Consider the following 16,546-nt stretch of genomic DNA (forward strand, 5'->3'; position numbering starts at 1 on the left):
GCCTAGAGCCCATGCTTTGCAACAAGAGAAGCCACCGCAATGAGAAGCCCGCGCACCACAAGGAAGAGTAGCCCCGCTCGCTGCAACTAGAGAAAGCCCGCACGCAGCAACAAAGACCCAACACAGCCAAAAACAAAGTAAATTAAGAAAACAGAACATTTCTTACAGGGTTGGTCTGCTGGCAATAAATTCCTTGGTGTCGTTTTTTTCTGAGAAAGTGTTTCTCCTTCACTTTACGGATTCTATATTAGTTTCCAGTGGTTTGCTGTGACAAATTGCCACAAGCTGGGTGGCATAAAACTGCAGAAATTTATTCTCTCACAGTTCTGGAAGCCAGAAGTCTGAAATCAGTTTAACTGGGCCAACATCTAGGTGTTGGCAGGGCTCTGCTCCTTCCAGAGGCTCCTGGGAGGATTCGCTCCCTGCCTCTTCCAGCTGCTCGTGGCTGCCAGCATTCCTTGGCTGCATTACTCCAACCTTCAAGGCCACATCTTCAAATCTCTCTCTGCTCCATCATCACATGGCCTCTGTGTGTCTCAAGTCTCCTTCTGCCTCTCTCTTATAAAGATACATGTGATGGCATTTAGGGCCCACCTGGATAATGCAGGATAATCTCTGCATCGCAAGATCCTTAACTTAATCACATCTGCAATTTTTTTTCTTTTCACATCAGGTAACACTCACAGGTTCCGGGAACTAGGATGTGATAGTTCCGGGTATCATTTTTCAGACTGCACAGTTTGGTCGGCTTCTTTTGTTTGGGAACACAGGGAGCCAGGTAATGTGCAGCAGCCGAGATGAGCTCTCTCCTGCTTGACTGATGGTTCTGGACCAGTGGGTGCCCCTCTATTCCAGACAGGTGGTGTTCAAAAGGATTACAGGCCCCTTCTGTGGGGCAAAATCTTGGATCAAGAATGCAGGATTGTGTCCACTTAGCAGGACTCTGGCGGCGCTTGCTGTTGTCTATGCTCCGCCTGGCACAGCTGGTGAATCCAGAGCAGTAGCCGGCTATGGGCTGGCAGCAATTTGCCCATGTACTCCAGGACAAACAGGGCCAGATGCAGTGGCCTCAGATGCTCCAGTGAGTGGGGAGGGAAGACTATATCCCTACTCCAACCTCCACCATAAAGAGGACAGAACATTCTGGAGGCTCCAGAGCTCGGGGGAGGATCTGGCTAAGGAGGAGCACCCACTTTTCTTCTCCCAGCCCCTCCAGGACTTCCTTCTCCGCCTGTGTTTTATTTCTTTGTACATTTCTGGTGCTGTGTTCTCGGCCTTCTCTGGTGGATACTCAGAGGCTGGAGAGGACGAGAGCAACCTGTGTTTCACGGAGAGCTCTCCTTATCGCCAATCTCGTTTGGGAGTTGCTCTAAGTGAGGTTGTACCTGTTCTTAGGATTTCCCACGAAGCGTACCAGGTAGGAAGCTGGCTGGCCGGTTGTGTGCCCCTGGGGACGCCCCTCTCTCACCCACCAGGCCTTCCCTTTTGGGGTGATTTGGGCTTGCTGTGGTGGAGGTGGGAGCCCTGGGGGAGCTCCTCTGTAGACAGAATCCTGGGGGCCTGCAGGTGGTCTTCTCTGCTCTGAGCCCACCTGCACAGGGTCCTGGGCGGGCTGGCTGGCTTCTCACAGGGCCCTCCCTGACCCCCACCCCTCCCTCGCCCACCAGCATCTGGGTTCTGAGCACCTACCTCCCTCGCGCTCCCGAGGGCTCACCTTGGTCAGGTGACACACTCAGGAATTCCTATTTTCTCTATCTGTAAGTGCTAGAATTGTGCGGTTGAGATGAAGCACGAAACCCTTAGCAGATCCGAGCTCCACCGGCCAGCACTGTCTTCAGTGACAAGGTACCTAACGCACTTGTGGACGGCAGTCCTGGCTGCTGCCGCCCTGGGCCCGGAAGAGCCAGAGTGGACCTTCAGAGGCTTCAGGCTGCGGGGTGGGCTTTTGCTTCCACGGAGGAGTCGCGCCCCCGGCCCCCCAGCCTGGCCGAAACTGCCCTGGCCCTCTGCAAACTTCCGAACGCCGCTCTTCAGGGACCCGCCCCGGCTCAGGATGGGGAGCCCCACAGACCCGGGCAGACCATGAACGGTAGAAGGACCCCTGGAATGACGGGGCGCTCGGACCCTGCCCGAGTCCCCACGAGGGGGGCGTCCCCAGGCCTCGCGCTGACCCTCGGGGCGGCGACAGGACCCGGTCCTCTGCTCCCGTTTGCGGCGCGCCGCGTCTACAAGGCCACTCGCCGCGGGACAGATGGCGCCGGGTCCACGTGGGCCGCTGGCCCAGAAGGAGCGGCCCCGCCAGGCAGCGATTTCCTAACCCGGGCCAGGTGGGCCCACGGAGAGCCGTGGCCACTACCCGCGAGCCGCGGCTTCGCCCCGGGTCCCGCCCCCACCTCCCCGCCCCCACCTCCCCGCCCACCGGCGCGCTCTAGGACCCCGCGGCGCCCGCCCCTCCGCCCGGCGTGGGCGGGGCCACGCATTGTGACGTCACGCCGAGGCGGGGCCCGGCGCTTGGACAGACAGAAGGACGGTGGACTGACCGCTGGGAGCCGGCAGCGCGGGTGAGCCCGGCGGGGTCAGCAGCGCGCGTGGACGCGAGCACCGCGCTGGGCTGAGCGTCCACCCCGGGCCGGGGCCCCTGGGCAGTGTGTTCCCTCTTCCCCCCTCCTCCCATCCCTCCGACCCCCAGGCTGTGCGACCCCCTCCCCCGGAACCGAGCCCCCACCCCGGACTGAAAGTCCACCCCGGGCCGGCGCCCCGGAGGAGGGGGTCGTGCCCCGGCCGCGAGCCCGGCGGTGCGCCCTCCATTGGGCGTGGAGGCCCGGCCCGAGTGCTTTACCGCTTTCCCTCTCTCGCCAGGCCCCGCGACGGAGGACGGCCCAGGGCAGCGGCGGCATGTGAGGGTGACAGCGCGCGCGCCAGGAGCCCGAGAGCGCGGAGCGCGCGTGGGCCAGGTGGACGTCAGCCTGCCGGCGGGGCCGCCGGGCGCTCGGGATGGACGCAGAAGGCCTGGGTTGGCTTTTGGTCCCGCTGCACCAACTGGTTTCCTGGGGGGCAGCTGGGGCCATGGTCTTCGGAGGGGTGGTGCCGTACATCCCGCAGTACAGGGACATCCGGAGGACTCAGAACGCCGAGGGCTTCTCGACCTACGTGTGTCTGGTGCTCCTGGTGGCCAATATCTTACGAATCCTCTTCTGGTAGGTTGAGGGCTTTCTTACTGTGGGATGCTGCCAGGGAGATGGCTTTCTCCTTTTCTGGGTGAGGCCGGGGGGCGGAAGTGTCTGCACTTCCTGGGAAGGAGCTGGTGAAATGGATGAGACTTTTTCCCAGGGAAAATGGTGGGATTGAAGTGGAGAATCTCACATAATCTCGGATCTGCGTCTTCATTTTCGGTGGCTCGTACATGTACTGGATTCTTGCCCAGGGCCTTTTCTGTGGGGCTGCGTCCTAGGACTGGGTCCATGCCCTTAGGAATTTGGGTGAGGTTTGGGGGTAGTGGAGAGAAAACGAAGGGAATTAATGAATACCAGTAACAGAAGGTGGTCAGCATAGGAAGGACAAACCACTGGCCAGTAAAAGCTCTCAGGAGGGAACCAGACAGGAAGGCGTGCCTGGGGGGTGGTCTGCCTTGAAGGGTGGTCCCTTCCTGCCTTCCACGATGTGTGTGTGTGGGTTTTTTGTTTGTTTGTTTGTTTTACCAGTGAGTCAACTTTCTGGCTAATACTTAAGAGACTATTTTTTCTTGCTCCTCCCAGCCCAACTTCCTCTTATTATCATTTGCATTCTGGTCAGGAACTTGAAGTTAATTTTAACAGTTGTTAAAGCCAGACATAATTGGGAGGGTACATTTTCAGAGGAAGTGAAAAGAGGTCTCTCAGCCTCACTGTAAGGCCAAAAAACCTGGAACTTTCCTTCCTTCTAGACGGTCCCAGGCCCCTCTGTGAGCACAGACAGGACAGCCTGGGACCGGGCAGCTGGCTCCTTCTTTTGACTTTTTGGAGTAATCGTGCTTTCTTGCTAGTTGAGTTTAAGTCAGCCTTACTGAGGCATGATTTACAGGGAAGAAAATCGCCCGTTGCACGTGTGCAGTTTGATGAGTTTTGGCAGATGTCCCCTCTGCGGTCATCAAGGTGTGAGTCCCCTGCGTCCAGAAGTTCTCTGCTCCTTCACCTTCTGTCCACCTGGCCTGAGGCAGCCCTTGGTCACTCTCACCGTGTTTTTGCTCAGTCTGTGGTTTTAAAAGGTGAGCTGGTGAGCCGACCCCTTCTCCTGGAAGAATTTGTCACACCATGAGCCCTGTCTCTGGGCCAGTCCGCTTCTGAAGGAGGGGTCAGAGGGCGCTTATCTTTTAACTTGTTTAGCCCAAGTTGAAAAACTGCATTTGAAGACTCCTCCTTTCCCTGTGGCTGAGGATGGCACTCGCGGGCTGCAGCAAGACTCTCCCCTTCCCTCTCTCAGCTGCCCCTCACTAGGTCTAAGGTTGTACAGAAGCAGGTCCCAAACTGTAAACGTGTGTGACACTGCTGTCAACCCTGAGCACCCTGGGTGTGGCCCCTGGAGCTTCCAGCCCAGGCCCGGGCGTTAGGTCGGGAAGCAGCATTTCCTTTAGGCAGTGGCAAGTTTTCTCGAAGGAGTGGAGGAGGATTGGCTGAGGTTGCATTTCTTACGGGAAATAGTTCGTTTGAGAGGTCTTCCCCCCAGGCATGCTTATCATTCAGAATTGCAAAAAGAAAATAGGATATCTAATCTACCTCTAACTATCTGTTTTGGAGAAATCAGAAATTAAACCAGTTTCTTGAATGCCGTCTCGTCAGTGTTTCTGGGTTTAACAAGCAAGCATTTGATGCGTTGGGACTGGGAGTTCTCTCTCCATTGTAGGGCCTGAGCCTTTGAGAAAGAAAGAGTCTTTGGTGGAATTCTGAACTTTGTCCACTGGCACGTCTATTTCTGCACATCTGATTGCCCCTTTCCCACAGCGTCAGCTGCCTGAGCTGTCCTGGGTCCCTCTGTGGGTTCAGTGGCTGCCGTGTGAACACACAGGGCTGCCTTCAGCCAGGATTCCTGAAGACTGTGGGACCCTATGGGAAGAAGGGAGGGCTGGCAGAGGTCTCTCCTCCAGGATCCCTCTGACCTGGGGTTGTGCTTTCCCTGTATTTCACACCTGGCAGTACTTTGTAGTTCATGTGGTGAAGCCCAGCAGACAGGCCGGGCTCCGTCTACGACTTGTAACAAATACACGCGTCTCTGCCCACGTGGTCCCAAGGCCCCACTGCTCTGAGGGTGATGCCCGTGCTCCCTTTCCTTCCTTTCTCTGGAGCCTCCAAAGCCCCTACTCCTGCGTCCCCTAGCAGCCCGTTTGATTTAATAGGTTTTTGAGGGTTTCCCAGGAGCCAGACACTGGGCAGATGCTGCAGGGTTAACGCTTCAGCAGAAGTGCTGTATGGAACGTGCCAGACACGTGTGTATGGGTGATGGGTGGTGGGGAGGGAGAGAGCACGGGCTGGGAGCTGTGGTAGGCACCGGGTGGGACGAGAGCAGTGATGGACTAGAGAAAGTGAAGAGTACGTTTCCCAAGGCTGGCTGGGAATGCAGTCTTCGGAAGGACTCCAGTCTGCCTGGGAAGCCGCCGCCCGGGGGAATGTATGGTGTGAGGCATGTGAGCAGCTCTGCAGTCCTGGGGGTCGGGGGCGGGGTGGGGGAAGGCTGACCACGCTAGAGAAACCCGGCGTTTCTGTAACTCATGGAACTCTAACGCCTTTATTTCTCGCGATTCTTCCCATCCTTTTGCAGAACCAGCATTGAGCAGATCATACAAAATGCTGACATGCAGGATTTGGCCTTTGTGGTGTCGGAAGCCAGAGGGCGGAGTGATTCTGTAAATGAGAAGGGGAGGGAGGGGGCCAGGGTGCAAGGACGGTGCTGCAGGGCCTTCTGACCCAGGGCCTGAGGCATTCACAGAGCTAGTTCTCCAGCCCCATCCCTATCTGATCAGAGATATGGTGACACTGTACCGGAGACGTGGTGACATTGTATTGCAGATGCAGTAAAATTGTATCGGAGACGTGGTGACACTGCACCAGAGGGCTAGTGACAATCTGCTACTGGCGAAGCCAGTCAGGGAAGTAGCTACACAGCTTCTCTTCCAATCGGGCTTTTCTCTGCTACTTGGAAGACGCGTAGAAGGTGTTCCTCGTGGGAGCTTCTGCTCAAGCTCGGTGAGGCAGTGGCGTTCTCTGCCGCGTGCGTCTCCCTGGGAGCGAGATGTGTGCCTGCACCGGGGGACCGCGCTTCCACTGGCTGCTCCGAGCTGCAGGCCACACGCTCGTCTGCTGGGCTGTCCTATCCTCTGCAGCAGACCAGGCTTTGCCAACCGCATTCTCAGGCAGGGGAGGAAGAGGTGCCCCGTGACACCTCTGCCAGCACAGACTATTAGCATTAAAGGCAGAAGTTTAACTAACTTGATAAGTAAAAAATAGTGTCTTTCTATTTCAATTGGCTTTTAAAAATTACTAATGATGTTGAACTTTGTTTCATATTTGTTTTGTCCCTTGTATATCTTCTGTGGAAAGTTGTGCTTTTTGAAATTTTGTGTCTTGTTTAGCCTGTCTTCACCCTAAAAGCAGTTTAATGTTCACTCTGCCCCCCTTACTTCACTGTAAATGTCTCATTCTTTACTGTAAATACTGAATTTACCTAGATTTGATTTTTGGTGTGTGGTATAAGGGGAAGCACAAACCTTCATTCACCCCCTCCCCTCAGTTTTCTAGTCACTCATTGTTTCTGTTGAACGGTTAAAAAAATGGAAGTGGCGTTTATTACATACAGGCTCAAATCCACGTCTTCAGCCTTATATCTAACTGGAAATGAACTTGGTCCCTAGACTGACCGACTTTTTGTGATGCCCACCTGCTCCAGTCTCCCCATCCTGACGCAGAGCCTTCTCTGTCTTCTCCTCTGGATTATCTGTTGATTAGTCAGCCCCCCGGGGTCAGTCAGGTAACCAGTGGGGACTAGTTCCTAGAACTGCTAGAAACGTCCTCAAGCAGCTGTAGGGTTGTGTCCGCACTTTACAGAAGAGATGAAGCCCGGAGGTGGTGGGGCACAGCGAGAAGGCCGGGGGGCAGCGTGGTCCCCAGAGCCAGCCTGTGGCGGAGCGCGTGTGTGGCCCCATCAGCCCGCTGTCAGTGGCCCTCTCCTTGTAGGGACGGGTGTGAGAGCGAGGCCAGGGGAGGTGGGCCGGGCCGTGTCTCCGTGTCTCCTGGTTTCCAGGAGAAGCTGGAGGTCAGACTGCCATCCAGGACCTCCCGACTGTGACCTGTCGGCCACTAACTCAGGTTTGGGAGGCCCCGTCAGGCCGCGCCGCAGCTGGTGCCAGCGGGATCTCTGCTCCAGAGCAGCCAGGCTAGAATGGGGGCCTGGGCTTTGAAGGGTGCTGTGCCCAGGCCTCGCCTTAGCGGTGACAGTTCTGCAGGCTAGTCCTGTGATGCTGGTGGCCACGTTTGAGGCCCCAGCTGGTGTGTGGAGGGCAATGCTGTGGTCAGCCCCTGGGGTCTGGGGTCTTCTGATGGGCCCAGCGGGTGCCAGTCGCTGGATTGTGGCTCTGGCCTCCAGGAAATTTTGGCCGAGTTGCTAAAATGCTCAACACACTGGAAAAAAGGCAGCAGGAAGGCCTTGGGGCCTGTGGCTGGGAGGGCTGGGCGGGCTGGGGCTCGGAGAAGAGAGTGGACATGGAGGCCTCCGTGCGGGTCAGCCAGGCCTGGGTCGGGCATCAGGGCCTGAGGTTGGCAGCGGGGACCGTGCCCCGCCTGCTTCTCCTCTTCTTGGTGAGGGCTGGGTGGCCCGGCCCCCCACTGCTCTGCTCACACTGGGGGCCGTGCTGGCCTGGAGACCCCACTCCCCACGGCCAGGGGCCAGGGATGCTGTCGGTCTCCAGACTCTGGAACGAGCCCTGGGGAGGCAGGTGTTCCAGAACCTGGGCTTCTCACCTGGCGGCGGCTGGGCCTCTGCAGGAGGGCGACGGTCACCTGGCCGGACTGGGGTGGGGGGCGGGTGCAGGAGACCCACTCCCACCGGCCCTCGGCCCTGGGAGGGTCGCAGCGGTTCCCGGGGAGGGGTGCAGCCTGCCCGTGACTCGGCTCTGGGGGGCGGTGGAGGCCCGGGCTGGCCGTCCAGGGGGGCGGCGGCACCCGGGGCCGCTCGGGCTGTGGCCGTGGGCGCCCGGCCGGCACCCCCCTGATGCCACGGCGTCTCCCCTCGCAGGTTCGGGAGGCGCTTCGAGGCGCCGCTGCTCTGGCAGAGCGTCGTCATGATCCTGGCCATGCTGCTGATGCTGAAGCTCTGCACCGAGGTCCGCGTGGCCAGCGAGCTGAATGTGCAGCGCCGGGTCTTTGCAGGTTGGTGACCCGCAGCTTTGGGGATGGAGCCCAGTAACTCGGCGAGCAAGACTCGGCTGGAGCTCTCGGGGCGGGGGGGGGGGGGGGCCTCCACCCAGTGCTGTCCCAGCAGCGCTGGCTTCGCCAGGTGGCACGGGTGTCTGTCACGGCACCAGTGTTCACAGTCAGGTAAGTGACTGCGTCGACACTGTATCATGTGAAACGGGAACTCGGGCGAGTTACGACCTGTTCTCACCGTGTCCCTCGCCGTGGCCGTCGTCACGCGGGCCCCTCAGCTGGGGCAGGAGGGCGGCACTGCTGGTCTGTTTCTGGCTTGATCAGGCCGGGGACAGATGTTTCCTGCAGAGGCGGTTTTATCTCTGACCTTGTCTGTGGCTTGTGCACCAAACGCAGCCTCTCTGTTTTTCCCATTCCCTGCGGCTGAGTCAACCGGGATCTTTCTCACATACCTTGTTAAACATTCCCCCGACGTCATGCTCTGTGGGCCGCGGGTGGGCACGCGGGGTCCACAAGCTCGGGCAGGCGAATCCCATGCTCAGCCCCTACAGCTTTTTGGTGGCTCAGAAGATAGAAGATGCTGCTCCTGGTTTTGCCTTCTCCTTTGAAAATGTTTCTTTCGAGCTGATGTTCTGTGTTTGACCGCGCGGGCTGGTGGGCTTCTCTGTGCAGGAGGGTTGATGCCGTACTTCTGGTTTTTCTAATGACTAAGTCTAAGACCACTCTCCCCTTCGATTTTGTCTGAGAATGTGGGTGTGTTCAATCTCAGCTATTGCTTAGAGAAGCGTTTTCTCTGGAGTTTGTTTAGTTCTGGGACTCCTGCAGACTTGAGGTCTTGCCCCGCTATTTTTTTCTTGATGGCTATTTTCTCTCCCTTTGAGTGACCCCTCTCCTCTTGTGTAGCTTCTGTTTTTAGAGTGAGAGTGAGTGTGTGCTAACTTCAGTCTTTGTAGAAATGGGTCAGCCTCAGCTCCGATGAGTAGCCTGGATCAGTTAGGGTCACGGAGACGATAAAGAGGGCCACCCGCCGCTGTCTGTTTCCGGTGTGCTTTTGCTTTTGCTCTCCCAGGAACGCCGTCCTCCCAGCTGTGATTCAGGAAGTCACGCCAGAGGTGGAGACAGCTGTGCTGCTGCGCTCGCCTAGAACGCAGGGCTTCTGTGTCCTGGACCCCCTGTGAGTGGAGGAGCTGGCTCTGAATTTCCTCTGAGTCGAGGGCTTTCCTGCCCTCAAGAGGCTTCTGCCACTGCCCTCTGTGGTCTGTGCCCTTTCGAGCCTCCCCTTCAATGGGTGCAGGATCTCACAGCCGACTGCGGAGTGGGCCGTGTGGGGTGGTCAGTGGTGTGCGTCGTCACCCAGGGCGGGGGGAAGGCCTGCAGAGGACACCCGGTGCCCTGGTGGCTTAGTGGTCCTGCGCCTCGGGCTCTGCAGCGGGAGACCAGGCTTGTGACCTTGTTTGAAACTGTGTGTGGGTCGTGAAGGCGGAGGGTGCCCGATACGGTAGGTGTTGGGGCCTCTGGGTCACGCAGCAAACTTACAGCTTAATGTTGAGCATTTGATGGCAGCTCACGGCGATGGGTGGTCTGCTGGTGCATGCCATCGGCTCTGGTGGAGGGAGGGCCTCTGGGCCCCCTCCTGACCCCGGCCCTCCCCTGCTGGGCCCCCCTGCGGCCTCAGGGAGAGTCGTCTCCTAACCTCCACCCACATGGCCGAGAGTCTGAGCATTCAACACTTGAATCCAGATCGGATTTACATGTTTCCGTGTCTACTGTTTATGAGACACACAGGTCTCAGCACCCCGCTATGGGAAGCTTTTAATGAATGTGTGGGTTTATTTCCTCTCATTTGCCAGAAGTAGGCGGGTGGGCTGTGAAAAAGCCAAGCGGTTCAGGCCTGGAAGCTCTGGGAGCCCGTGGGCCGCTGTGCCGCGGCCCCCGTCTCTCCCCCCACCCTGCGTGGCAGGTGGCCAGCCTCTGCTTCCCGACGCGTCAGCCGAGGCCTGGGGACACAGACTTCTTGGGGAACTGACCATGCACATTACAGTAACTCTCCAGGAGAGTCTGGGGAGCTTTGTTTCAGGGTTCTCATAGGATGGCCAGGCAGCCTAAAAAATACCTTACATGTTTTCCAGCTATCTTTTATAGAGGTTTGCAGTTTTGAAGGTCACTAATTCACCTTGAAAGTTAAGGTTAAAGAAACATAGATGGTGGTGAGGAGAAAAAGCAGGTTACTTAGAAAATTAAGTATCTGATTTGTTATCTGAAGGGCAGCATGTGCGAAGTGTAGACACTTCAGGGAAGACAGGATATACAGTAAGAGTAAAAAGCCTTCCGTCCCACCACCCAGAGGTGACTGCTTTGAACATTTTGGTATATTTTTCCAGTTTTTTCTTTTTTCTTTGTTAGTCAGTCTCCTATCACAAAATTGGGATCATTTTCAAAATTAGGATCAAACGTTTTAAAACCTCTCATTCCACTGGCAGCTTTTCCATGCCCTTGTGTGTAATGGGGGCAGGGCCAGGGGTGCGGGTCCCTCTCCTCGGGTTGTCCCAGGTGAAATGGCGTCCACCGAGACCACGTGTTTCAGGGAGAAATTGGCTGGAGACGCTAATACACGCCTGCTGTTTAACTGTGAACTAGGAGTGAGGTGTGGTGTCCGTCTCGAAGGTGCTGTGTTTTTCGTTTTTTGCTTTTTATTGTAGAGAATTTCAATAGAAGTATTGAAATTTATTACGTAGAAGTCGGGAGAGTAGCATAACGGAGCTCCGTGTGGGGCCATGACCACCTCCAGACCCCATTCACATCTTTTCCTGCCGTTTCTGAAGCAAATCCCAGATGTAGCCTCTTTATAGATAGTCTGTAATGTATCTCTAAAGAAATCGTCACCCATAAGAAATCAATGGTTCCTTATCATAAAACCACCATCTGTGTGTGAGTTTCCAGCTGTCTTGTCCATTTCCTGACTTTTTGGCCAGTTTGTTTCCCTAAATCAGGATCCAGCACACACTGTGATTGGCTGGTGTCTTTTCGCTGTTGGTTTGTCTTTTTAATCTGTAGGTTCTCCCTAACTCCCCTTTCTCCTTGGAACTTATCCGTTGTTGAAACGGGTCGTTTGCTGTGAGCTGAGCGCCGCACACCCGGCACAGGGTCAGCGGGCCAGCAGCAGTGTGGAGCGAGTCAGGCCCACGGGATCTGGACGGAATCAGGCTGCTGGACCAGGTCTGTCTGGGACGCCCTGTAGAGAACATTTTAAAAGATAATTGGACCCAGGTCTGGCCCTCTGTCTTTGCAGGACTGTTGCGTCCTTCCTCTAGGAGGTGTGGCTGTCAGCTGGCCCCTCTGGGTGGTGGCAGCCGTGGGGGCCCAGGGCCCAGTTTGACAGTCAGTCCCGGGCCGCCAGCCCCGAGGCTCTGCCGTCTCACCTTCTCTAGAGAAACTTCCCCACAAACGCTACTTGGTCTTCCGACAGTTTGATTTGTAAAGGAAGGCAGGTGAGGGCTTGCTTATTCCTCTGTATTTGCCACTTTTCAAAATTGGTTCCCAGCATCTTGCAGCAGTGAGCACGTTTGTTTGTACGTGACCCTGTGTTCCGTGCGGTGGAAGCCCCTTTACCACCTCTGGCCAGGGGGAGCCTCTGCCGTCGGCTCTTGATCTTTGACCTCTGGTCCTGCGGGCCCCGGACGTCGGTGCGACAGGATGCTCTGAGCTCGCTGTCCGGTTTCCTGCCCCAGCCCCGCAGTCGGCCAGGTGTCCGAGGAGCCCGGTCTGGAGGTCTCCCGGGAGACAGAGCGCCCCCCTCCCAGGCCGGCCCTTCACGGGGCCCCGGTCGGCTCCGATCTTCCCGCTGCAGCTCAGGGACCCAAGAATAACAGAGCGTTGCGTCTCCACCAGGTGCCTCCCTCACGGCTCCCGGCCAGGTTCCGTCATGAGGCCGGCCGACAGCGAGGCTGCTGAGAAGTCGTTTCCTCGGGGGTCCTCCGGGCCACACGTCCCTCCCGCCAGATTCCCGTGTTGTACTGTCACTAAGAATAGTGCCTCCCCATGGGTGTGTCACCAACCGGCTGCAGGCGTGAATTCACCTGAGGCTTGCCCCACATCTCAGCACTGGGGTGGCATTGGCTGGGGCGGTGGATGGGGAGGGGGTGACTGCTGAAGGGGACAGGTCTCCTCGTGAGGGGTGCAAGTTCTAAAATGCCATAGCGGTGGTGGCTGCACCACACGCCTGCGCGCACCCCGCACAGCACTGGCAGAGTGACCTTTCTGTGGTGTGCAGTTATAGCTCAGGAAAGCTGTAAAAACACGTTGGGTGGGGAGGGTCACATGCCATCCTGAGAATGAAAGCTGAGGACACCCCCTTCCCCAGGAAGATGTTTATCCACAGACCATCCTGCATTTTCAAGGGCTCCGTGGTGTCCTGGGACATCAGGTTACAATCCTGCTTCAGTTCAGCCCGCTGCCCCGGAGCTGACACAGGGTCTCGTGTTCCCGTGTTGCCTGGACCACCATGGTAATACTCCTCCCGGTCCCCGGTCCCCCTGCGTCCCCCTGTAGCCGCCGTCCCCTCCACCACACGCAGGCACCGTTGCCCCCGCGTGGTCTCTCCAAGGTGCCCCCAGCAGTGAGTCTCAAAGTGTGACAGGACTAAAGCCCCTGGGGCAGTTGACGGCCTGCCTCTTGTCCCCCCCCCAGCCTCCTGCTGGCCACCAGAGGCTGACTCTCCTGTCTCAGCTCTGCTGGAACTTCTGCCTTGTCATCTCTGGTCCCTGTCTCTGGGGCTGCTCGACGAGTGACCCCAAAACTTGATGACGTGAAAGGACATTTTTGCTTTGGACTCCACAGTTGGGCTGTTTGCTTGAGCTCCTTTCTCACTGTCTCATTCACTCTCTCCCATTCCCCCTTTCTCTCTCTCTCTCTCTCTCTCTCTCTCTCTCTCTCTCTCTGTGTCTCTCCCTCTCACTGTCTCTCCCCCTTACCCCCTCTTTCTCTGTCTAGCTCTGTCTCTCGCTCTGTCTCTCCCTCTGTCTCTGTCTCTCTCTGTGTCTCTCCCTCTCACTGTCTCTCCTCCTTACCCCCTCTTTCTCTGTCTAGCTCTGTCTCTCGCTCTGTCTCTCCCTCTGTCTCTGTCTCTGTCTCTCTCTGTGCCTCTCTCTCTTTCACTCCTCTCTCATGTGTCTGGGTTGGTGCTGGCCGTTGGCTGGACCTCAGCCGGGCTCTGCTGGAACATCCCTGCGTGCCCTCCTCATGTGGCCTGGGCTTCCTCACAAAGTGGCACTGGGTTTCAAGGGGAGAGCCGGGTGGACGCCGTATCTTTTTAAAGATCTAGTCTTGGAACTCACACAGCATCACTTCTGAAGACCTGCAGTCTCAGGCCCACCCATAGTCAAGGGGGCAAAGACCCGCCTCCTGGTGGGGGAGGGGGGGTTCTGAGGACAGTGTGGTTGTGTGTGTGTGTTTTTTTAAAGATTCAGTTATTATTTATTTATTTTTGGCTGCGTCGGGTCTTAGTTGCGGCACGCAGGATCTTCGTTGAGGCAGGCGGGATCTTTCGTTGCCGTGTGCGGACCTCTCTCTAGTTGTGGCGTGCGGGTTTTCTCTTCTCTAGTTGTGATGCGCAGGCTCCAGGGCGTATGTGCTCTGTAGTTTGCGGCACGCAGGCTCTCCAGTTGTGGCACGTGGGCTTAGTTGCCCTGTGGCACGTGGGATCTTAGTTCCCTGACCAGGGATTGAACCCGTGTCCCCTGCACTTTAAGGCGGATTCTTTACCACTGGACCACCAGGGACGTCCCAGTGCGGTTGTTTTGGAACCTTCGTGCCTGGCCTGGAGTGTGTCCTCAGTACAGCTCTGTGGAAGCACATGATTGTTGAAAACACTTGTAGCGTCTCTCAGCTTCAGAGCCCACTTTCCTCCATCTGTCCTATGCAAAGGTGTCTTTTCTAAAACGTAGATCTGATCATGTTGCTTTCCAGCCGAGGAACCTTAGGTAGCTTGGTGCAGTGCACAGGGACGTGACCTTCCCACCCTGAGCCAACTTACCCAGCCCTCTGCTTGCCGACCCCCAGCTCTGCACCCGCGCAGTCCTGTGCGTCTCCCAGCCGTGCCCGGCGGCTCTGCATGTGCGAAGCTCTGCTTGTCAGCTCAGTGTGATCAAGCCTGGAGAAGAGAAGGGAAACCGTGTCTGAAACGCACAAGTAACTGAGTTGAGCGCTCTCTCCTGCAGCCTCCCTCCCCTCCCCTCCCCTCCTTCCCTCTTTTGGGATTTTGATCTATAGAGGAGGTGAATGGTGAAATTGGTCTCAATCAAAGAAATAGAAGCCAAAAGCTGAGAGGATCTGACCAACTCTGGGGAGTCAGAACCCAGAAGGTCCAGGAGGGGGTGTTGGGGAGAGAGGTGGGGTGAGGAGAGGAGACTGCAGTTTGTGTTGGTTTATAAACCGCTGCCCCTGCCCCGACCCCCCAGCTCCTCCCGGGTCTAGGCAGCAAGTCTGGTGTTTGCTTTTAGCTGATTACTTGCACAATTTCCATTTGGGGGTAGAGCGTACATGGCCTGGGGCAGGTGACCCACGACCTTTGATCCTGCCTCTGCTTTCTGACCTCGGTGACTCTTCTCTTTAACCACCGTCCATCCCAGACCCCACCTGCAGGTGGAACCCAGCTGGAGGTGCTGTGTCTTCAGGGCCTCTGGTCGGTAGGTCAGTCGGTCATTGTCCTGGGGTGGCCCAGACTAGGGAGGTCTCAGGTGGGGTGGCGTGCTCGGGGGGGCAAGGTACCTGGCAATCGAATTGTCGCACACTGGGTCAGATACTCCTTCCTGGGCCACAGCGGAGACAGCTGCCAGACCTGCTCCCTGACTGGGTGTGATGTCCGAGGGCGGTCAAGTTCACGTGCTGAGCTAGCTCTCCGTTTACGGCGGGTGTTCTGTTGAGTGTCCTCTGAAAACAGCTCTATCGAGCAACCTTCCGGAGAGTTTGCACCCTGAGACGACTATCTTGCAACCAGGGCTTGCGTACAGATGAGTTCCCAGGGGAAAGTAGAAGTAGGGTCTGCTGTATCTCTGTCAGCACCTCTGACCTTAGAAATTAAGTGAAAATGAGGTGACTTTTCATTTTTTTCCCTCTGTCCCAAGCACTTATTTGGAGGAGGGTAGGTTTGGAGAAAAATGGCTCAGAAAGTGGATTTCCTAATGCACAGAAACCAAAAGCTTTCTGTCTTCCTGTTCCATTGCTTTGTTTTGTTTTTAAAAGAAATACAACAAGGACTTACCAGTGTTAAAACCAGTCTGTTTTGTCTCTTCTTCCTTCCTGTTTTCTCTCTCTCTGTCTTTAAATGTAGCTGCAGATAATAAAGATGAAGCCAGAGCCCCCCCCAGGCGGTCATATCTGGGTAGGTACCACGCTGCATGAGTCCCCCCAGGTGGTCACATCTGGGTAGGTACCACGCTGCATGAGCCCCCCCCAGGCGGTCACATCTGGGTAGGTACCACACTGCATGAGCTTCCTTCTCTGCATCTCCGTCCCTCTCTGTCTCTGCTCCCATCTGTGCCACATCCTCACCTTGCATGCACATCACCCACCCAGTGTGGCCAAGCCTCCAGCCAGCTAACCAACCACACCTGCTGTTTTCGAGCATGAAGTAGCTCCTAGAAACCTGCCCATTTTCTGTGTGGGGGGCGGGGAGGGGGAGAGGGAGGGAGGGGCACGGAGAGGTGGAAAGAAAGAGAAATGATCAGGACACAGGTTTTGGAATTCTTTTGTTAAATTTATTCCAAAGTATTTTATTCTTTTTGATTCTATGGTAAATGGAATTGTTTTCTTGATTTCACTTTGGTTTGCTCATTGTTACTTTGTAGAAATAAAATTGATTTTCACATATTGATCTTGTGTCCTGCAACTTTGCAGAACTCATTTATTCTAATAGCTTTTTAGTGGATTTTGGAGGATTTTCTACATGCAAGATTACGTCATCCGCAGATAGAGACAGTCTTACTCCTTCTCCTCCAATCTGGATGCTTTTCATTTCTCTTTCTTGCCTCATTACCCTGGCCAGAAGTGGGAGAGCAGATGTGCTTGTCTTGTTCCTGATCGTAATGAGAGGGCATTTAGTCCTTGACCATTAAGTATGATGTTAGCTATGGATTTTACAGAGATGCCCTTTATTAGGT

The 16,546-nt window shown here is 56.2% G+C and overlaps 1 protein-coding gene across 2 annotated transcripts in view; it reads left to right on the forward strand.

Annotated features, from left to right (window-relative positions):
- The first annotated feature begins 2,906 nt into the window (after positions 1-2,906).
- SLC66A2 (solute carrier family 66 member 2) overlaps positions 2,907-16,546 on the forward strand; it is a 49,908-nt gene continuing 36,268 nt past the window's right edge. Inside the window, exons 1-3 of one of the 2 annotated variants that reach the window (XM_061169402.1) lie at positions 2,907-3,197; positions 8,260-8,393; positions 15,718-15,768. In XM_061169402.1, the coding sequence (XP_061025385.1) occupies positions 2,995-3,197; positions 8,260-8,393; positions 15,718-15,768 (388 nt within the window). In that variant the 5' untranslated portion in view covers positions 2,907-2,994. The remainder of the gene's footprint in view (positions 3,198-8,259; positions 8,394-15,717; positions 15,769-16,546) is intronic. The other variant, XM_061169403.1, reaches the window with a different exon arrangement.

This window comes from Eubalaena glacialis, chromosome 15 (genome assembly GCF_028564815.1).
Source record: "Eubalaena glacialis isolate mEubGla1 chromosome 15, mEubGla1.1.hap2.+ XY, whole genome shotgun sequence".
NCBI lineage: Eukaryota > Metazoa > Chordata > Mammalia > Artiodactyla > Balaenidae > Eubalaena > Eubalaena glacialis.